Genomic DNA, 23,979 nt, shown 5'->3' with positions numbered 1-23,979 from the left:
ACTCATGGTGATGCTTGGGGAACCACTTGGGATAATAGGAACTGAACCCTCGCTGGTGGTGTGCAAGGCAATCAGTCTGCCCTCTTACTATCACTCGCATCTGTCCTCATCCAATGATATATTTTAAAGATATATCATAAAAATGCAGTAAGCTCAGTCTTAGTTTAGGCAAGTACTAGAACCAGGAAATTTCTGAAATCCGTGTACAGAGCAGGGAAACAAGAACTTTATAGGACTAAAGAACAGAGACAGGTGGTGAGCATTTATAGATCTTTCCATTCGCAGCAGGAGTCAACAATACAATCATTCACTGTTGGTCTAAGGGAAAGCATGCAAAGCCCAGGGGTGATATAAGCCATAAGATATTAGGGCTATAAATTCATAACTGGCTCTATGACCAGGGACAAATCTGAGCCTTGAAGACACCACTCACAAGGAGAAACTGCAAGTCTCCTCCCTAATCTGCAGACAATTATTGGAAGAAGATATCTAAGGAATCAGGCATTTGGAAGGAGTGTAAATACGAACCTGCCCCAAGTCTAAGAACAATGTGAGCAAACATGAAGAGCACCTGCCTGGAATTTGAAAAAGGGACTTAATTGCAGAACATTCTTGAAATTATCTGAAGATAAAGGATATATGCTATAGGGGGTCTATATAGGCACAAAACAATGAAGTGTGTTGGGGAGGTGGCTGGGGGGGTGGTGCGGGGAGAGAGTTGTGAAACCAGACAGTTTCAACTGAAAGAAGAAATCCGAAAAATAAAAATCACTGGGAATCAGCAGTTAGCTGAACATAGAGCCCAAGACGACAGATAAATTAATGTGGTGGTGTTTGTGAGGGGCTGGAGCAATAGCACAACTGGTAGACCATTTGCTTTGTGTGCAATCAACCCAGATTCGATTCCTCCATCCTTTTTAGAGAGCCAGGCAAACTACCACGAGTATCCCGTTCACATGGCGGTGCCTGGCAATCTCCCTGTGGCATATTCAATATGCCAAAAACAGTAACGAGTCTCACAATGGAGACATAATTGTTACCCTCTCGAGCAAATCAATGAGCAATGGGATGACAGTGCTACAGTGCTATAGTGACAATGTTTATGAGATTGTAGGAATAGATAGAAGAAAGGTAACAAAACTAAAGAAATAAAGGACTCCCATTTGTGTACTAAATAAAATATCACTGACATGTATAATTCTCATCAGAATATTTATTGTTCAGTTGAAAATGACCACATGATTGTCTCTTATTTTTTAGGCATCAAGAATTATTGTTTGCTTTAATGAGATCGGTATCATATGAAGTATTTCTCTTTTTGTAAAATGAAAATTATTGCATATGATAAAGCTCTCTCTCATTTTGGAGTTTACTTTTGGCTCTCTGTTCTCAGGGATCACTCCTGGTGGGCAGGGGACCATATAAAGTACTGGCGATGGAACCAGAGTGGGTCATGGGTAAGGCAAGGACCCTATGCACTGTACTATATTTTAGCTAGTTTACTTAAAATGCTTTCCCATTATTGTTTTTTGTTTTCAGCTCCCATTTATCAACATTCGTTTTTAAAAATATGAGTTTAGAAAGATGGCGGCCGCACGGGAGCCTTGTGGACAGCAGGTTTGAGCCGGGGGTGGTGGGAGCGGCAGGGACCTCATGGGAAGGGGGGCGTAATGGGCCGTCCTTCACGCCTGACCGAGGTCGCCAGCTGCCCCCCATGAGCGGCTCTCCGGCACGGCCACGACTCCAGGGCACAGAAACCAATCTCTTAACTATCTAACTTTTAAAAGAAATTCTTCCAGGGTCAATAAGTAAAATAGCAGAAATCCAAGTTGTAGAAAGCAAATCATTTCACAACGCTGTTTCAGCATGTCTGATTGGGGGGGGGGGGGCGTAAACTCTAAACAATAATTGTGCATCTTCCATCGAAACAATGTATCTAGTCAAAGTAGATAGAGTATTAACTAGAACTCATCTGCCTCACAGGAATTGGGAGGGGTGGGAGGTGGGGTTCTATTGGGGTTCGCGATTAAAAATAAGTATTGGTAAAGGGAAATGTGTTTGATATTGACATGACTGAGACCTAAACCCGAAAGCTCTGTAACTTTTCCCACAGTGATTCAATAAAGAAATAAATTATATAAAAAATATGAGTTTAATTAGGGCAACAAATTCTTTTTGAAAGCTGACTAGTACAAAGTGCTGAATCACTACTATCCTTGGCTGATCACACTCTCTCCTCTGGGAACAAACAGCAACTTAGTAGAGCCATAAAATTTTACCAGGAACAACCAGCTTTCTTCTTTGATTTGCAGCCTTTATTTAACTGAATTATAAAAATTACATATATCACTTGAAAACTTTATTTCAGTAGATGAAAAATTAATACCCATAGCCTTAACAGTTAACAAAAAGAAAAATCAAAAACACATGGTAGGAAACATTGATATGAGAAATTGCTATAAATCATTTCCAAGACAATCTCACATGCCACACCTGCACAACTTTTTGAAGAGAGGAGGATATGGCACAAAAATTACATCTCAAGTGCTCAATCTATACATTGTGAGGCTCTCATAGACCCTTCATAGAAATTATATTCTTTGAGTTGAAAGTTAGATTTTTGAAATACTTAAAATTCTATGACATCTCTATAATATTCTTAAATTTTTTAAATATATTTAGAAAATATCGCTTCTCGGCCTTTTGGCTAAGATCAAGCGTAGTATCTGTTCTTATCAGTTTAATATAGTTAGAAAATTTGGTTATATTTAAAATTTTTACAAATTTTTCATGTCCTCCTCTGCTCACAGCACAATGATAAGAATTGTTCCATAGTTAAGCTAACTATTTTTCTGCCTCCTTCACTGAACTTAAGTGAAAGGTTAGGGAATCTCTCTTTTAATTAAATTGGGTTTTAAGTGTCTCTCTGCACTAACGTTCTTGATACTTGAGCAGGAGAAAATTTGACTTTAACTAGAATAAATGGTAATTATGTCATGTCCACATTAAGAGAACTACTTTTATACTTCCAAAGAGAGAACCTTACTTTTGTAAGAATGTTCTGCTTCTTACCTCATTTATTTACCTCAAGATCTTGACTATATTTTGGGGGCTTGGGGTTCACACCCAGCAGTGTTCATCTAACTATCTCTGTGCTCAGGGATCACTTCTGATGGTGCTCAGGAGACCATATTATGTGGTACCAATGACCAAATCAAAGTTAGTCACAAGCAAGTCTTAACACTTACTTAACTACTTTCTACTATCTTGGCCCTCCAAATTTTTAGTATTTTATTAAGAAACTAGATTAACACTTTATAGGAAATACTAAACAAGGAGTTTATCTTTTCATATCAAGTAAAGAGCACTTGAAAAATTACAGTAATTTTTGAAGTATATGTATATGCTCAGGTTATGGATTCTATAAGAAATTATAAGAGAAAAAAATACTTTTTAAACTTTTCCTGTCTGGATAAAGAACATTTGAAAAATAGCTAGAAATTTGTGGAGCAAATATCCAGGGAAAGTTGTGAAGATCTTGCATTCAAAATCCTCAGCCTAGTCTTGCACAGCCATTTTGAATATCCAATTTCAAGCTCTAAATAGAAACAGGTAGTTAAAAGTTGTTTTCTGTAAACATTGCACAAGTGCTGCATTTCAGTTATTCCTTTATAGTTACTGATTAAAATGATCTTTTATGATTCCATTGTCCTGAGTTATTCACAGTTTTCCAGATCTCTTCAACTATGGCTAATTAAATAGATACTGTAAAATTAGTAGCCCATCACATAAGAAAGAAAGCAATTTTGTTTTCCATTAGGTGACAGCAGTTTGTTTGCACTAAGGATTGTCTCTACTCTTCAGTGTGAAACAGATTCATGACTCAAGTGAAGGAGCCATTTGATATATCCTTCCTTCTCCATTTCAACTATGAAAATACTCAACATGAAAATATTTGCGTGGAATAAAGATTCAACTAATCTAGTACATTTTAATAACTTCGTAATGGATACGTCATCCATTAGAGTAAATTTTTGAGTTTGTCCCCCAAATATTATGATTTTTAGATGAATTTTCTAATAGACAATAATTCCAAATACCTTAAAATTTTGTGAGAACCCAAGGATGTTTTTTCAGGTCAGGAAAAGTTTGAATCATGCCTTTGGTATGAGAGTGTGCCTAGTCCCTGCCCTATTAACCCCTGGCTGTTGCACCCACACCCCACTACTGCTTCCATGTCAACAGCCCAACTCCACCATCACCATAACCTCTTCAGAGACACCAAACTGCAAAAGTTCCAGATATGCTGCTGTGTAGGCTGAGAACTCTGGGGCCTTCTTGAAATGAACATGGGCATTCTACCCCCCACCCCATACTTCCAGAGCCCCATCAGCCATGCGCACTCCCACCTCCCTCCGCACCCATATCAACGCATTGGCTTAATTTTGCAGATTCTGAAGTTTCTGTACATCTCCTAGTTCCATGGTACTGAAACTCCAATTGGAGCACACCAAATTTGATGGCAAAGTAATGTAGAAGCTAACTAAGCTCGATAAACAAAAAGACTCAACTAGCAACCAACAAATTAAATTCTTAGACAAGGATTTTTGACAACCCCATAGTGAGATGTAACAATTTTCACAAATTTTCTTTTAATGAATTATTTTTGAGAATTCTATCAAGTATTTAGTTTTAACAAGCAATATAAAATATTGTGAGTCCATTTAGGGGACAGGCTTGGGGGTTGGTTGGGAAAATGGGAACAATGGTAGAGGGAAAGTCACTCTACTGGTGGGATTGGTACTGGAACACTGAAAGCTCATAACTTTATAAGTTCTCGTGTTTAAATAAATTATTTCATTAATGAAATAATTCTTAATAAAAGTGAGAAAATTTTTTTTAATTTTGAAAATGCATGAAAACTCTGGCTCTAACTTTGCTTGTTTATTTGTTCGAATGGAAAACTCTTGAACTAATGCTCTGCTGATTATTCATTAGAATTTTCAGTTTATCAGTGATGTCTATTTCAAATGTTGTATCCTATTCCTTAAAATAGAGAATATCTCAATGAGTTACTAATGTAAACAAAAGAAAACTAATATTTGAAACATTTAAGGGAAGTTTCAAGGGAACTTACAACTCTACCACCTTGATCGGGATCTGCCATTGCACTTGGATCTTTACTTCCAGGTTTCTGTAACAAATAAATTGTGTTGTATCTAGATCTGCACTACAAACACACACAATGACACACAAACCCCATGAGCACATATACATTTGCTCACATAAACCATCTCTTATTGATCCCTTACAAATCTAAGTTTGTAACTTACTATGGGTTAAAGAGGATGGGTATAGATCTAGTTAAATGAAGTATCTGAAAGCATTTTTGCTTGTAAACTATTTTGTGACTCTCTATAACAATGTAATTGCTAACAAAATTACAAACATTTTTCAAGTGTTAGAGCTTTCACTCAAGTAATCTCTTCTAAAATGCCAGTAAAACCCACAAAAATTATAGCACTGATTTAGTAAGATATGTTTATCTCTCTGGGAAGTGTACTTTCTGGAGACCCTTTTGAAATAGGAGTATTCTTGTAACCACAGAATAAATATTTCTTTAATTACATCACTTTCTTTAGCTATTAGTAATAAAAGCAACAAGAGAATTGCTGTTTTAGACATGTATTTAGCTTAGATTCTTGGTGCTTTGGGCACCTGGTTCTGAATAAGAAGGATTGCACTGTTTACTTTTCCTCGGTTTCCTAGTGGAAAGCCTTCAGATAACGCCAAACTTTTGGAAGCCATATTTAGAATCTGAACCAGGAGAACCAGGACTGTGATTAAAGGTGGGTGAGTGAAACATTCATTTCAGGGGAAGCATCTAATGGAGCCAATAAATTCAGTAATTATAATATGTAACATATGAATAAATTACTATAATAATCAAAGATAACTCACATGAATTTATAATGAATTCAATATTAGAATTTTTAATAACCTCAATTGATCGTGCACTTGCACAAAGTAGGAAATGTCTTATTTTCGCTTCAGTTGGAAAAGCTATAAAACATCATCAGACATTTCAAAATAAACAGTTATTAATTAGGGGATATTAAAAAAAACATTGAAACAGAACACAATAGAACATCCAAGAGTGAGGACAGATACAGGGATCATACCAGTGTGATGTAGTGAGGACTTGAAGAACTTGTTGAAGGTGTCTCCACAGACTCGGCACTTATTTGCTAGTGAAAAGAGATACTATTAATTTATTATTAGTTTCTAGCAAGAATTACAGCTTTCTGAGCTCTCAAAATAAAATTCTAACAACTTATGCAATATTAATAAATATAAAAGTACTAAAGGTAAGGTAAGGTAAAGGCCCTCCCGTTGATCGTCGATTTTCTCGAGTGGGCCCAGTAACGTCTCCATTGGAGATTTTGTTGTTACTGTGTTTGGCATATCGAATACTCTCGGTAGCTTGCCGGGCTCTCCGAGAGGGGCGGAGGAATTGAACTCGGGTTGGCCATGTTGGCTGCTTGTAAGGCGAACACCCTACCGCTGTGCTATGGAAAATTATATCGTAGGTGCTTTTCTTATCTTAGAGGAGTCTAAGACTTCATCAATAAAGCAACTGTAAATAAGACAAGAGTGGGAATTTCTCTCTGTATTATGAGTGGTACCCCTATAATCACAGCATCATTATTAACATTAGCCAAAACAATGAAGCAATGTAAACACTCAAAAAATGACAGAATAAAGAATCTGTGGTTTATATACATTATAAAAAGAGTAAAACCATGCCATTTGGGGGAAGAGGTACAGAACTTGAGGTAACTATGCTAAGCAAAATAAATCAGAAAGTGAAAGATGGTTTCACTATGTGTGTAACGTAAACAAACAAATCAAATGCAACAAAATAACTCATACTCTGTTAAAAAATAAAGGTTTTTACCAGAGGAAAAGTAAAAGGATACTTGGAGAAATGGTTTTATGAAAGCATTTTTTTAGTGTAATGACATTAGAACTTTCCCTGCCCTGCCAAAGGTTCAGCGTTGCATCTACCTACATTTGGCTCCTACCACTACCAGAAAAACAGTTCAGTTTCAGGGCTGAACTCTGAGAGGGCTGAGAGTTACCTAAAGTTCATTATTCTAGGTCTAAAGTCCCTGAAGCATGCAGCCACATATGTGGCCTTATAATATTCCCAAACTTCACAGAACTGAAAACAGCCCAGAAGAAACAAGAAAATTAGGTGATAAAATTCAGTATAAACTGGCTAAGTGATGAGTGAAAACAAAATACAGAAGGCACAATTCATACCCCATAGCTCAGTAAATCCTCAGTCACAACTTTACCAACACCATTATGAGATATATGTTGCAATAAGCAATATATAGTAAATTAATTAGTGCCTCCCAAGGCAGCAGGTTTTTGTGTGGGTGGGAAATGAGGGACATTGGTGGAGGTAAGGGTGCATTGGTGGTGAGGCTGGTGTTGGAATATAAAATACTTAAGACAATTGTACCGTGAACAACTTTGTAAGTCACACTGTTTAAATAAAGGGTAAGAAAGAACTTTGGTGGAATGTACTTAGATTTATACACATGTAAAAATGTACTTCTCCAAATTTGTATTATATAGGAACATTGGTAAATCACTAAAATTTGTTTAAAAATAAAAAATGTAAAAGATAGTATTGTATTTCATTATATTAACAAATATAAAAAGATAGTTTTATATATTTTCACATTATTTCTAAGTGTGTAGTGTGTATGGTATCACTTTTATGCTTAATTATATTGATAATCTCTGTGGGGTTAGACAGGTAGTACAATGGCCAAAATGCTTGCCTTGCATTCCATGACTAAGTTCCCCTGAGAACTGATGAGAGTGACCCCTGAACACAGAGCAAGGGATAAGCCCCTGAATACTTCTGGGTATTGCCCCAAAATGAAGGAAGGAAGGAAGGAAGGAAGGAAGGAGAAGGAAGGAAGGAAGAAAAAGAAACAAGGGAGGAAAGGAGAAAGGAAATATGTCTTTCAATCAAGAAAATCTCTTGGGAGGGATAGCTATAGATCTAAAAAATCATCTTTTGCTTTTACTTATTTTGTTTTATTATTTTCTAATTCTTTCTTTTTTTTCTTTTTGGGTCTCACCTGGCAATGCACAGAGGTTATTCCTGGCTCTGCACTCAGGAATTACTCCTAGCGGTGCTCAGGGGACCATATGGGATGCTGAGAATTGAACCCAGGCTGGCTGCGTACAAGGCAAATGCCCTACCCACTGTGCTATCACTCCAGCCCCTCTAATTCATTTTTGACCAATCTGACATTTATTTTTCTTTCTGGTTTGATTGATACTAGGCATGTTTTACTTTTATGGTTCTAGTTTGTTTCTTTCTTTCTTTTTTTTTTTTTTTTTAAAGCACAGCACTAGGAGTTTGCCTTGCCTGCAGCCGGCCAGGCCGAGCTGGGTTCAATTCCTCTGCCTCTCTCTGAGAGCCCAGCAAGTTACCAAGAGTATCTCACCTGCACGGCAGAGCCTGGCAAGCTACCCATGACGTATTCCATATGCCAAACACAGTAACAACAAGTCTCACAATGGAGATGTTACTGGGCCTGCTCGAGGGCCTTGATCAGAGAAATTTTAATGGGGTGAGTGATAGCACAGTGGGTAGGACATTTGCCTTGCACCCAGCTGACCCAGGTTTGATTCCTCTGCCCCTCTCAGAGATTCCAGCAAGCTACCAAGAGTATTCTACCCGCATAGCAGAGCATGGCAAGCTCCCCTTGACGTATTCAATATGCCAAAAACAGTAACAAGTCTCACAACGCAGATTTTACTGGTGCCTGCTGGAGCAAATCAATGAACAGTATCACATTGCTACAGCGCAGAGCTACATTTTAGTCAAGTAGTGATCTTGTCATTTTTTAAATATTTTGGTATATTTTAAAATACTTTCTAATTCCCCTTTGAAAATTTGTATTAAAGAACTGTGATTTACAAAGTTATTGATAGTTGAGTTTTAGGCATATAATATTTCAACACTAATTGCACCATCAGTATCCCCATATTCCCTCCCTACCTCAATCTTCACCCCATTTCCCCCTGTCGACTTGACAGGCATATCATAAAGCTTCAGTGGTAACAGCTTAGATCTCATGTTCTCAGTTTTGCTGAGTCAGTGTTTTAGAAATACGTTATACCACGCACTCATATCAATGGCATAATTGAAGCCCTGATGCCTCTTCACCCATACTTCCTATTCTCTTCTTCCACCTTGATTTCTTTCCTTCACTGTTAATCTCCTTTTTTATTTCTCCTTGTCTCATGGTTTCCTTTTGATTTGTTATCTGATATTCAACTTGGGGATTTTCCTCATCTTTTTCTATTTCTAATACAATTTTTAGAATATACTTTGTCTGGACCCAAGTTCTTTGAACTCAATTGAGGCTTGGTTTAGTGGATTGAAGTATGATTTATACCTGTAGTTCTTTCAATACCATACAAATTAGTTTTTATTTAAACAATTGTATTCTTTGAAATAATTTCTTGACTATTATTTAACTATTGGAAATGAAAACTTCTTACTTGGAGATGATGGATATCCAGTAAGATTGGCTCACTTCTTACCTGTGGTTCATCACCAAAATATGCTTTATTCTCCACTCCCAGAGTTTCTCTAGGTGGGCTATTAAAAAATGTGTTTTGACAAAAGTCTATGATAAGTTTATGTTTAATATTAAAGCATATAAGAAATATTTTCAAATTCTGATTTTTATCTTACAAAACAAATCTGATAGAGGAACAAAAATAGTGTGTGTGCCCTCCCCCCCCCCCACAGGAGCACATGCACGTGCACAATCTTGCAAGCCTAATGTGCAAAAATGTTTGTATAACCTATTTGTATAAGTATTTAAATGGAAGCAGAGCATATAAAAGCTTGATTTACTACTACTACTCTTACCTGGTCTCTAGAAAGAGGTTTATTCTCTATGGCAAGTCGTATATTGCTAGTGATTTTTATTTCTATAATCTCATAGATGGCCACCTGTAGCACAAAGAAAGTAAGACCTACCTCTGAACTTGCTTCAGTTTTTGGTGGCGAATTAAAAATGTAGTACCTCCAACACCAATTAAAACCAGGAAAAGCACAACAATCAAAATAGAGGTATCTGTAAATTTAAAAACATGAGCTTCAGCCAGAACATCAACTTTAGGACTATATTAAAATATTGATATATAGCTGAGCTATTAAATTTTTCTCCCTTCCAAGTACAAAACTAAGCTATTACATTCCTTTCCCCTTCCAGTACAAAATCATCCATCATCACAGAAACTGGCACTGCACTTATGATTATACTATGCTTAAGGTGACCCAAAACAGAAGGAATTTTCCCATTGATTATAAGATGTTAACTTATTAAGAAGAAGCCTTCTGTAATTCTAAAAATATTTATTCTAATTTTAACTATAAAAGATATATTAGTTCTAAAAAGTAATTACAATAAATTCAAATTTAGTTATTGAAACATAGAAAGTAATAGCAAAACAAGGGTATAGCACATGATATATTTGTAGTAAATTTGGAAAATTAAAATTCAAAATTATGATTCACCCACCCTGGGAGGATCCTCACAACACCCTTTATTTGATGCTCTCTTCTCTATCTGAGCTTCCTTATCCCCTAGCATGTGTGGCTGCCCTCTAAGTCACAGAGCAAAATTCCTGGTACTAATCTCAGCCACTCCTGGGTGTTATTCTCCCATTTTGTTGCTTTATGTTCCCCAGATGAATGCAATCTTTCTGTGTAGACTAAACATGATTGCCACTCGATGCCTCTCTTGCAAAACACAGGACCCAAAAGAAGAGAGAGAGAACAAGGGGGAATGCCCTGCCACAGAGGCAGGGTAGGATGGGGGGACGGGGGGTGGGAGGGATGCTGGGACCCATGGTGGTGGAGGATGGGCACTGGTGGAGGGATGGATTCTTGATCATTGTATAACTGAAACCCAAGCACAAAAATTTTTAAGTCTATAACTGTACCTCATGGTGTTTCACTAATAAAAAAAATCAAAATGTTTACTAGCCAGTCTATTTCTGTATTCAAAATATTACATTTTATGATACTCACTGGAAGCACTAAAAGTTTCTTCCCAAGATGCCTGTTCCTCCTCACACTGGCACTCTGGTGTATTGTCATCCTCCTGAAAGAAGAGTCAGTAATGTTATTGTATATAAAATTACAGTGAGGACAGTGATACACAGGACAGTGATAGAATAACAAACCAACATAAGCTGTGGTGTGTACCATATTTAGATTAGTGTTAGTTCTAGTTCAAACCATATGCATACTTTTTCTTGGTAGCACTGTAGCACTGTCTTCCTGTTGTTCATCAATTTGCTCAAGTAGGCCCAATAACGTCTCCATTGTGAGACTTGTTGTTACTGTGTTTGGCATATTGAATATGTCACAGGTAGCTTGCCAGGTTTTGCTGTGCAGGTGAAGTACTATCGGTAGCTTGCCGGGCTCTCCGAGAGGGGCAGATGAAATGAACCTGGGTTGGCAGGGTCCGCCGCTTGCAAGGCAAATGCCCTACCCACTGTGCTATCGCTCCAGCCCACTTTTTCTTGGTAAGTCAATTAAATTAGTTATTGGTAAATTAAGTGCACAGCATACCAAAAATAAACATTGGCAAAAATAGCAAATATAAAAAGAAAATATGTTTTTTGAATAAGTGAATTATTATGACAATCATATAATTTTTGACAAAAATTCAAAGCTAGATGAAGTTAACTTAATTTTCCAAAGGTACCACTATTATTAAATGAAAGTCTCTATTAGAATTGTAACTTTAATAGCCTAAGAACAGACTCTAACTTCATTTAGTAACAGTGAAACAATATTGATATAGGGCTAAAAAGTTATGGCATAAAGTTTACATTACAATCCATTACAGTGGTTAAAGATTTACACAGAGACTTGTTCATTTTTCTGTACTTAAATATTAACTTTTCCACTCACAAAACATTAGTATACTTAGATCTGAATCTATTAAAATAGTCTCAAGAAAAGTGCTAACACTTTAAGGTTATAATGAAGCATTTATAATGTGTAAATATGTAAGAAACTTGAAAGAACACACACACATAAATCTATATGTGCTACTAATCAATCAATCTTAGGAGGGATGTTATCTGAAAATGTAAGCTGCTAGAAATTGCTAGTATGGAAATTTTCACTGAGTGAAATAAAAAATCATATTTAAAACTTTTAGGCTAATATTTATATTTTAATTATAAATAATGATACAATCAATACATTTTTAAACTTTAAGTTAAACCTTAATCTGTATAATATCATTGGGTTTATAAATTACCTATCTGATAATAAAATTTGTATTTTCACTGTGGTCATATGCATATATCACACACAGATCAACTTTATTAGTCGTATATCAAAGTTTGAAATTCAATATGCATGTAATTGGACTCATGATTAAAGTTCTATTCAAAAAATGACATGTATGAAAGAGTAATTAAATCTTACAGCATTATCATGGCACTGAGAAGAGCAATTGACTAAATTGTAGAATTTTTCCATGTTCACACATTCACCATTGTTGCATACCTAGAAATAAGTTAAAGTGAAATGTATCAATAATTTAAATTATGAAAAATAGCATATGGTTTTTCATGGCAGAATAAATTCTCTATATCTAGTGCATATATTTCAAAAATATTGTTGAAACAAGCTTTGTTGTATACAAATTATTAAAAATATCTGTTTATGCTTACTTTTAAATGTTAATATATCATAGAATCTTCAATTATAACAGTTTCTTCAGTTATTTACATTATATTTTCATTTGCTTTTGATAAATATTAATACTTGTTTTTCATGACTGCTGGTTGGGTATTTTATTAATATCAGTTAATATCACTTATGTTTATTCTTCTTTAACTTTTTCTTACATTTTATAAACTTTTATAATGAGAATATTGCTATTTTACTTGCATTCTTACATTCTAGTTTACTATGGTCCACTTAACATTTTTTAAAGTATTTATTTATTTTTAAGACAGTGATTTACAATGTTATTTCTGACTGAATTTCAGGTATACAAAGTTCCACCACCAATCCCATCATCAGTGTTAATTTTCCCTTTCATGCTTCACTTCTGTATGTTTCTATGATTCAGGTACTTTAAAAACATTTAGGCACTGTGTTTTACAATACTGACAATTGATCATGTTCAATGCTCAACACATTCCAGCTCTATGCCGTTCAGTGGTGTGACCACATCCCTCCTCCATTGTCTCAGTGTCCTCTTTCTGTCATCCTGTTACCCAAATTTGCTCCCCTATGGTCTGCATTCTACTGAAGGTTCATTTTCAGTTTCTGTTGTCTTGGGTAATTGTTACTCACTACTATTTTTTGGTTATACTCCATGTATGAGAGAGATCATTATTTGTTGGCTCCCTCTTCTTCTGCCTCACTTTATTCAACATGATATTCTTCAGTTTCATTCAGGTAACAGATGTTGAAAGCAAATATATCTGGAGCATCTCAGAGATACCAGTCTCTCCCCACATTTTATGCTTTTGGTGCATTGTTAATTTCAAGTAGTGTATCTTTTTATTTTATAGAAATACTTTTAATATTTCTTGCAAAGGTGATTTAGTGAAGAAAAATTCACCCAGCTATTATGTGTACAAAGCTCTTTTTCATTCCTGCATCCTTAAGTAATAATTTAGCTGAGTAGAGCATTTCGGTTGAAAGTGGTTTTCATTCAGCATTTTGACATGGCATTCCCTTCAGTCATATAAGGTTCCTTTTCTACAATATTCTTATAGTCAAATGATGTGTCAAATATATGCATCTTTGTTTTTCTCTCCATACTTTTAAATTTCTTTATCTTTGACTTTAATTAAAGAGGGCTTCCCAGTGTTTTGTGGGGGCCTCAGAGCCCTTACTGTGGTACTCACTTAGGAAACAAAAGCCTTATAATTAGGTTCTTGGATCCATTAATGTGTTGCTCCTAGTGTCCAGTGGTTCTTGGAGGACACAAGGTCTCCAAATGGTTTTGCTCAGGGATCCATGCAGTGCCAATACCCAAAGTTGGGGTCTCCATTTGCAAAGCAGACATGTGCCTCTTTTAAACTATCTACAACATTCCTCTTTCACTTACCATTATGATTTTTACAATTATAACTATATACTTATAATCTGTCTAGATATGCAGCTATTTGAGTTTACTTAGTTTAGAATTCTAGTTTTTAACATACTGAATCTAGATACTTGTTTTTTATTCCCACTTTGAGAAAGTTCTAAGTAATTTTTTATTCAAATATAATTTCTGGTCCTAAAAGACCCAATGGTACTAACATTCCTTCTAAATCTTATATAAATCTCTTAATCTCTCTGATTTTCTTTATTTTTTTCTCTGCTAGTCTATTTAGATGCTTTGCACCCTGTCATCTTTCAATTCTCTAAATTAGCTCTTATTTTTATCCAGTTACTATTAACTCATGGCAACCTCAAAGTAAAAATACTTAGAAGACATAAAATTTTAAAAAATGAGCCTAAACAGTATATGAAAAGTATTTATCAAATACAAGTGAATAGAATAGCAACAAAATTTAGGTAAACTGCAAAACTACTTAAGAAGAAATAACTCTGAAATGAAATTCTAATAATAATTTTATAGTAAATTTCCTAAATATCAATTCCTAAATGCAGTGGCCTGAACTAATCATTAAAATGTCACAGAGTTGTAGGCAATATAGATTAGTAAAAGCAAACTTTTTGCTTTACCCAAGATACCCATTTGTTGTCCATAGATAAGCATAGATTTCATGCAAATTCTGGCTTAACTAGTAGAGACAGCCATATATCAGAAAAAATATATATTAAGATAAAAATGTCATTACACTACAACACATTACACTAGCTATTTACTATGCTAAAACTCAAAATTGCAAGTGCATACTGTTCTCTATTATACATGGTACTTTTTTGATTGTAGAACATGGGTCGGAATGCAAAACCTGTGTCACTATGTTCATAAAGAATGAAATGATGTAAAGTATCTTTTCTAATAATAAAAGATATAGTGAAACTAGATATCAACCATAAAATAAAATTGAAAAAAATCTTAATCATATGGAGACTAAGTAACATGATATGAAATAACCATTAAGTCAGCAAGAAAATCAAAGAATAATAAGAAAATTGGAAACAAAATTAGATACATAAAGACAAGAATTTACCAGAAACTATGGAATATAATTAGGCAGTACTAATAAGCACTGTAGCACTGTCCTCCCATTGTTCATCGATTTGCTTGAATGGGCCCAATAAGGTCTTTATTTTGAGACTTGTTACTGTGTTTGATATATTGAATACATCACGGGTAGCTTGCCAGGCTTGCCAGGCTTTGTCATGCGGGCAAGATACTATTGGCAGCTTGGTGGGCTCTCCGAGAGGGGTGGAGGAATTGAACCCGGCTCGGCTGGGCTGTCTGCATGCAAGGCAACTGCCCTACCACTGTGCTATTGCTCCAGCCCACTAATAAGGAAGTTAGTATAAAATTTAGGCATACACTAGAAAACAAAAATATCTTAAATATACAATCAAGCCACACACTCAAAAGATTTTTTTAAGAAAACAAAAGAGACATTAATGAAACATGTGTATAATCATAAAACTTTAAAAGAGAAAAAACAATTCGGAGTAAAAGAATGGAAGTATTATCCTTCCACTAAGTTACAATGAAAACTAAGTGCAATACAAACTAAGTTGTAATGCTCTAGTAATTAGAACAATATGAGATTGTATTAAATTAAATACAGGAATCAATGAAAAAATAGAAAAAATAACATAGAAGTAAATTGACATGTGGGCTATTAATTTTTGTCAAAATAGCCAAGAAAATAAAATCGAGATAAAAAAGTCTCTCCAAAACATGGTGTGTGTAGGCTAGTGTATAGAGTAGGTTGGGTGTAGGAAACCGAATAGCTACATGCAAAAGAATGAAACTGGACTACAATCTCATCTCATACATTTGAATTAAATAAATAGGGATTTAAAATGTGAATAAAATGTGAGTTTTATTTGCATATAAGACATAAAACTATAAAATATATAGAATAAAATATAGACAATTCATTCTACAATATTGATTTCAGTGGTGTCTTGGGCAAGAGTTGGAGAAAAAGGGAAAAAATAAAAGAACTTAACCGAATTAAAAGGATATTCATAGTGAAAGAAGCTGTCACTAAAACAAAAGTATATCTTTCTAAATAGACGATCCTGAATATATTTGACAAAGAAATAATATTTAAAATATAAAAAGAATTTATAAAACTCACCCAATTTTTTAAAAAGATGAAAAAATAAGCAAAAGAGGAATATATATTTCTTCAAAGAAGATAGCCAACACACATATGTAAAATCATTATTATTACTCATTTTTAGGAAATTTCAAGTCAAGTCTACAATAATATATATTTTCCATATCTTTGAGAATAACATAGATTAAAAAAATCAGAAGCAAAATTATTAGAAGTATTGTGGAGAAAAAAGAAGGCTCATATTCTTTGGGTGAAAAACTGGGGTGACCTATATGGGAAACAATATGGAGCTTTCTCAAAATATTAAAAATAAGACTATGATAGGACTCAGAATTCTTTTCACATAACCAAATAATATAAAATATAAATGCAAATAAACATATCTAACTTTTCATTTTTAGCTCTATTTATAATTAATAAAATAGCCTAAGTTCTCATAGATGGATGAATAGTTAAATTTTATTTGGTTAATAAATTAATGTTTTCCTGTAAATATATATATATATGATTGTGTGATTTTTTTATAACAATTGTACTATTTTGCTAAGTAAAATAATCACCCACTAACAAATGAGTAAAGAAAACATAGTATATGTGTTCAGTTTAAATCTGGTTGTTATTTGCAAAATCATTGGTGGAACTGGAGTGATTTATGCTAAGTGATATAAATAAGCTGAAGAAAGACAAATATTGGATGATTTCACTCACATATAGGGTTAGAAAGAAACAAAGTATAGAAACCAACAAAGCCCAGATCAACCAAATACTTGAAATTTTAACCACAATTATGGTTACTTGTGCAGAAATATTCATGGAGTACAGAAGTTAGAGGTGGTCCAATGAACTAGGGTGAATTGTTAAATATACTTAAGTTGTTGGAAGGTGTTATAATGTATATTCAAAAAGATGTGCACCTTATGCTTCATAATATACTGTGTTGTAAACCTGTGTTAACTCAAAAGATAACAATTTTAAATTATTAATCATATAATGATAAAAACACTTCTAGTGCATATTTCATTATTAGATAAATGATTTAGTAAAATTAAAGAATATAATCATATTAAATAATATATTTACTCTATAACTTAAGCTCTGATATGTTTAAGTATATTTTTATTTATATAATTTATGCCCTGTGCAATTACTGACAGCTGTGCTATCACTCCAGCCCCAAGGCCGAGCCAGGTTAGATTCCTCTCCCCTCTCAGAGAGCCCGGCAACTACTGAAGAGTATTTCGCCCGCACGGCAAGGCCTGGCAAGCTATCCATGATGTATTCAATATATCAAACACAGTAGCAACAAGTCTCACAATGGAGACATTACTGGGCCTGCTCGAGCAACTCTATGAACAATGGGAGGACAGTGCTACAGTGCTACTGACAACATATAAAATGTGCTCAACAAATATACACTAATGAAGAAGAATTTATGACAAATTATGGCTAACTTATAGTCAAATTAAAATTATGCCTATAATTTAATTAAATGTCTTCCATGAGTTGTTAATTAAACAAATTTAATATTTTATATAACAAAGATTAGACAAAGTTAACATTTATTATAGTGTCATTGTTATTCTAATTAAATCCAGTTGGCAATTATTGTCTACTTTCTCATATACAGGCCTTTGGAACAATTATAGGATTCAAAGACGTTTTAATGTGGCTAAATTCAGAATTATAATTAAACAAAGGGATTTTATCTTTACCTTTTCATTTCCACACTTTGTTCCTGGAGCAACTAAGCCTAAATCTCTAGAATTGTGGTATAAAAAGAAGGTTCTGCATTCAGTGGTTGTATTTTGTTTTTGAAAGTTCTTCAGATAGTAGATCTTTTCTTCTCCAAGACTAGATGGATGGTGCCCTCCAGTGCAGAATATCTTTCCACATTTGATATTTCTAAAGGAAAAGAAGAATACTTCAAGGAAGAATTTTAGAGACTAATCTGGCTATGGTCTTGTCACTTGTTTTTTTACTTATTTGTAGAGCTGTCTCACCAGCAGGCTGTGCAGAGACCAGAAGGAGCAGAGTAAGCAAGTAGAAAAGCATCCTCTCCTGAGCCTGAGAAGGGTAGATAAGGATGCAATGATTGTTTAACTATCTCTGTGATTATCATGAGTCAATATTATCTCATTTGCAGGATAATATCAATATCTTATCAATTATCTTCACTGGCATAACTTTATTATGGACACTAAGATTTCTTTATGCATTATAAAGGAAGATTGTCATCTGTTGATTCCCACAATAAGCTTATGAAGTTACTACTACTATAAAAACACAGTTTACAGATTAGAGGTGCTGTGGGAAGCTGGCTGTTTAACTGACCAAGGGCCTATGTGCCTGTGCTATGTATGGTCATCTTGACCTACGTGACCCGCGGCAGGGGGTCAAAGCCTGGGCTATGTATGATTATCTTGAGAAAACATCTGTCATGGCTGTCAGTAATAACAAGAAGTAACTGACAGTGATTAACCTGGTATGTGAAACGTATAAGCTTTGTAAATCATATATGGACATGACCCTTTGTGTAACTACCTTGTGCCTGGTATGTGAAACGTATAAACTTTGTAAATCATATATGGACATGACCCTTTTTGTAACTAACTCATGCCTGGTATGTGAAACATATAGACTTTGTAACTTTCCTAACCATACATGGACATGACTTTTTGTGTAACTGTCTTATGCTTTGTACTGATAGGTATATAAAGCCCCTGCTGCCCTGAATAAAGTCTGCCCTGTCCTATCCTGTCTGATGTCCTGTCTGCTCTGTCCTGTCCCTTTTTCTCTCTGTTTCTAAACTGCACTCTGTCTCTTGTGCTTTCTGTTCATTCTGTTGGTCCCTCCTTGCACCCACGGACCCTAGGGCCACCTCCACGGGCCGGAGGATTGGTCTGGCAGGGCCCCTCACAGAGGGCAATTAAAAGCAAGAGAAGTCAAGTCTTGGCCCCATTTTCACCTAGAATGTTTAGTAGCAGAGCTGAAACTTGTTTCTGTCAAAATTCTATTGAACACACGAAAAGCCCTCAGAATGTCAGTAAGAGAAGTATTGCTTAGCTCATCTTCATAAAATTCAAAAGAACTTTCAAGTCTTCTCTTTTAGGGTGAAGGATTCCCAAGCAGTGCTCAGAAGTTTGTCCAGAAAACTCCCAGTGATACTCAGTCAACTTCACTGGAGGGTTTTATGTATCACTGCAGGAGGGTCAGCATTAGGGGCCATCAGAGCAATTCCCGGTGGTTCTAGATGGCCATAAGGTGCTGGGAGTCATACTAGAAACCTGAGTATGCACTATGCACAAGTGCACCCTGATGGCACCCCAGTCTTTATTCTCAGCTCCTACTCTGTTTTCCAAATTGAGCTTCTACTTTCTTTTCATAGTTTCTGTTCCTTCTTCTTCTAGCCTCATTTCTAGTAATTTTCTCTATTACTATTTGCTGTGTTATTCTTTTGTGTTATTTTCTCCTCCATTCCTGACATCCTTGAATCTTCCCATTTTTGGAAACAATGATAGGATTCAAAGATGTTTTAATGTGGCTAAATCAAGAATCATATCCTTGAATCTCATAATGTTTGGTTAATAAGTACAATATATATTGAAGATAGCTCTATGGAGAATGTTGCTCTTTTACTGCCCATCCCCACTTCCCAATAACCTCTGTTTGAAAAATTCTCAGCGTGGGTTCAATTGGCTGCATCCCATATGTTCCCCTGAACATCGCCAGGAATAATTTCTGAGTACAGAACCAGAAGTAATCCCTGAGCATTGTTGAGTGTGACCCAAAAAACTAAAGAGAAAAAAAAATCATTAGTCAGAACAAGTAATATTCTTCTTTTGTAAAATACTCCTAGAAGATATTATTTTTCTTTATAAAATACTTACTTCTTTTCACAGGGAATTAAGCCACTTTCCTTGTTTTTGCAATATCCAAATACATTTCCTTTTTCATTTAGCTCATAACAGCTGTCAGGACCGTCTTTTGCTCCTGGAATCCAATATGGTATGACCAGAGTAAAACAATAAAAGCATGAACCATACAATATCTTATTTTTCTAATATAATTAAAATTAGCGTATCATGTAGTAGTAAAGTGGAATGGGAATAATAACATCTTAAAATGATCCAACAACTACTCTAGGAAACAATATGGATATAAACAAGTGATGAACATTCCTTACCCCACAACTAAGTTAATCTATCAATAATTGAGGTGTGACCCAAATAATATTAGTTCCAATTTCCTCTCAAATTCTTACAAAAGGGAACAGAGAAATAATGGTACTCTCTTTATGATCATTCACTGAAATCAATTCTCACCATCACTAAACAATTCCAGACACTGATCATCTCTGGTGGGACATTTTCCCATGAAGCAGTAGCCTTTTTCATTATTGCAAGAAACTCCATTTAGTTGGAATCGGTCCTTAGGACAACCAGAATAATGGCCAGTACACATTTCAGGAAAATCACATTCATCTTTCTTTGGTCTACATATGGAACCTGCCTTTTTCATCTGATGAAGACAAAGAAATTGAATCAAACAAAAAATTAATCCTGAACAGAAGCATTCAGAAAAATATCTGATCCCACCTACCCTTCATATACTTAGAGCAGGAAAATTTTTGTTAGCAGAAGATCTCACCTGACAAAATTCACAGCATTCTCCTTCTGCGCAAGCAGATCCTGGTGTCAACATACATTTATGTGCATCACAGCACGGATTAGTGCATTCCTGAAAATAATAAAAAATTAAAGATCAGAAACTGATTTACAGTTTATCTCCTATTTGAAGAGTAAATTAGCTGTGCTTCTGTGTAATTTAATATTGCATTTCAAAAGCAAGTACAAATGAATCATTCTTGGCTATGACACATATAAAGTAAATTTTTATAAAGTAAAAATTATCTGCATTCTGGTACATAATGAAGATATATTTCATGTGTTCAAATAAAACTGCAAAATAATTTCAAACAATGTACATTGGTAAAGGCATCAATTTGAAAAGTTAATAGTTTTTTTACATTTAAGATATTTGAGGACTAGATTTTGTAACTTCTGGACATGTCATTGTTCCTGCTGTCATGAATGGAGTCTCTTAATCACGATCCTATTAGACCTATTTTCAAATGTACAGTGTCTTGGCACTGGAGAGATAATACAGTGGGTAGGTTGCTTGCTTTGGATGTGGTCTATAGTTTAATCCCTAGCACTCCATATGGTCCCCTGCACTTCATATGGTCCCCTGCACTCCCTGACCATATGGAGTGCAATCCTGCAGGAGTGATCTCTGAATACAAAGCCAAGGAATAAACCCTGAACACTGGAAAGTATGGCTCCCTCCAGAGAGTATAGTATCTATAAAACAGATGATATAAATGTGGTTCTTGGATTAAAAACATCAGCATAACCTTCTAACGACCTTAATAGTGTCTTAAGATCTCAGTTCTATCCCAGAATTGCCAAATTAGAACATATGCTTTAATGACATTCCCTTGTGACTTATGTATACTTGATCACTTTGGAAGTAGTCTCCATTAAATACATTTCAGATGAGTTTATGGAAGTTTGTGTTTCGAAGTTGGAGATTAAGCATAGCACTGTAGCATTGTCCTCCCATTGTTCATCCATTTGCTCGAGCAAATCCAGTAATGTTCCCATTGTGAGACTTGTTACTGTTTTTGGCATATCGAATACATCACAGGTAGCTTTCCAGGCTTTGCTGTGTGGGTGAGATACTCTCAGTAGCTTTCTGGGCTCTCCAAGAGGGACAGAGGAATTGAAGTCGGGTCGGCTGCGTTAGCCGCACGCAAGGCAAATACCTATTAAAGTTAATCTTTTTCTCAAAGTTCAGAGACTAGGACAGCAGTAAATATGTGAAGACTTAGAAGATTTCTGCTCAAATTAGACAGAGCTTTCTAATAATGTTCCTCTATAAAGCACCATAAAAAACTTGATTGACTAGGAAGGGTTTGTAGAACATGTTCTACTCTGCATTAGAGATCAGACAACTGAGGACCATTCTCACAAGAGAAGCCAATTAGCCTATGAACTAGGCAGGCAAATGTGATTCTGTTGTTCTTTAGTGAGATGATTATACATAATTCATGATTTTATTTTTAAAAAACCTTGGAATGGACACTGGAGGAGGGATGGGTGTTGGAAAATTGTTTGCCTGAAATCCAATCATAAACAGCTTTGAAAAATTAAAAATTAAAAAATAATTTAAAGAAAAGTCTTGGCGTGAGGCTTTACCAATAGCCTATTTCCAAATGAGTAGGGAAGAAGCACCTTTTAAAAGTTTAATAATAAATTCCATGACAGACTGATTGGCTATGTATCTGCCTACATGTTGAGAACTAGATAGATAAAGGAAACAGGAAGACATGGGGCCTTTATGGGGCCTTTCAATAATGGAGTCAGAGAAAGAATGCTGCCCTGGATGCTGCCAAATGAGGGGCCAGTTCCTATTCTCTGTTTCCTCCCTTGGAAGAACTTCCTGCTGTGAAAGTCCTTCACAAAGACGATGATTATTATAATTTAAGGCCCTTGGGTGTGTAGAAGACTAAGATAATTAGTCATTAAACCAAAGAATGTTATTATCCTCCTTTTTGTGATTAGTGGTTCTAAGCAATAAATACTATGCAGGGAGGACAGTTGGGGTTCTCAGCCCACCAGGCTACTAGCCCCTGACCCTTTCCTTTATTCTCTGTGGTTTTTTTTGTCTCAATCCTAGCAGAATCCCTATTTCAAGCCTGTTCACCTGGGGCCAGACTCTGGCACCTACATTCTACTGGAGCATATACTTGTCATTTAAGGACAATATCATTTGAAAATACCTCAAAAGATCCACAGTCACATTCTTCCCCATCATCCAATTGGTTGTTTCCACAATATGGGGAATTACTTAATTGAGAAGAAAATGGAATGTTGAAAATGCATGCTGGTTTATAGTCCTTTAAATATTTCATCAACTGGATTCTGTTGCATTTACTAAATTTGAGTGCAGGAACACTAGAGATAGGATATAGGATGAGTTAAAAAATTATTTATATAAATGCACAATGGTAGAACAGCAATGAAATTTTATGAAGAACTTGAAAAAACTATATATAATCTATAAACTAAAAAATTTGATTTTTCTCACATTTCCCTTACTGTTACAGGAGACAAATAATTAGCTTTCTTTATAATAGAACACGTTCATTGAAACTAAGCAAACAAATATTACTTTGTTTTTGTGTTTTTGTTTTGGGGTGCAATCCTGATGCAGCAAACGAGGAATCATCTGATGAAGCTCAGGGCACCATATAATGTGGTGGGAATCAAATCTCAAATACCAGATCAGCTTGCAAGGCAACCTCTGTACCTTCTGTATTATCTTTCTGGGCCTAAGAAATGGTATTTTCACAAAATGCTTTGACTATATGTTCTCCAGAAAATTATCCTTAATGCCGCTCTTTAGACTGATTGTCCTTGTGTGATTACCTTGCAAGATTATAATCTGAGTTTCTGAATGTAGAAGTGTAGCATGTTAAAATTATTCTCTTAAGGGGCCAAAGTGACAGTACAGTGGGTAGAGCATTTGTCTTGCATGAACCAACCAGGGTTCAAT

The 23,979-nt window shown here is 35.2% G+C and overlaps 1 protein-coding gene and 1 pseudogene across 1 annotated transcript in view; one reads left to right on the top strand and one right to left on the bottom strand.

Moving 5' to 3' along the window:
- ADAM7 (ADAM metallopeptidase domain 7) overlaps positions 1-23,979 on the bottom strand; it is a 64,952-nt gene that overhangs the window by 5,667 nt on the left and 35,306 nt on the right. The window contains exons 12-22 of the mRNA XM_056118823.1: positions 23,204-23,378; positions 21,010-21,099; positions 20,685-20,880; positions 20,250-20,352; positions 18,075-18,264; positions 12,557-12,637; positions 11,141-11,213; positions 10,085-10,181; positions 9,598-9,697; positions 6,183-6,248; positions 5,138-5,194 (exon numbers count right to left, since the gene is read on the bottom strand). Coding sequence (XP_055974798.1) covers positions 5,138-5,194; positions 6,183-6,248; positions 9,598-9,697; positions 10,085-10,181; positions 11,141-11,213; positions 12,557-12,637; positions 18,075-18,264; positions 20,250-20,352; positions 20,685-20,880; positions 21,010-21,099; positions 23,204-23,378 — 1,228 coding nt within the window. The remainder of the gene's footprint in view (positions 1-5,137; positions 5,195-6,182; positions 6,249-9,597; positions 9,698-10,084; positions 10,182-11,140; positions 11,214-12,556; positions 12,638-18,074; positions 18,265-20,249; positions 20,353-20,684; positions 20,881-21,009; positions 21,100-23,203; positions 23,379-23,979) is intronic.
- Positions 2,688-2,800, top strand: LOC130028471 (uncharacterized; annotated as a pseudogene).

This window comes from Sorex fumeus, unplaced genomic scaffold (genome assembly GCF_029834395.1).
Source record: "Sorex fumeus unplaced genomic scaffold, SorFum_2.1 ptg000039l, whole genome shotgun sequence".
NCBI classification, from domain to species: domain Eukaryota; kingdom Metazoa; phylum Chordata; class Mammalia; order Eulipotyphla; family Soricidae; genus Sorex; species Sorex fumeus.
This window is presented reverse-complemented; position numbering and strand designations above follow the sequence as displayed.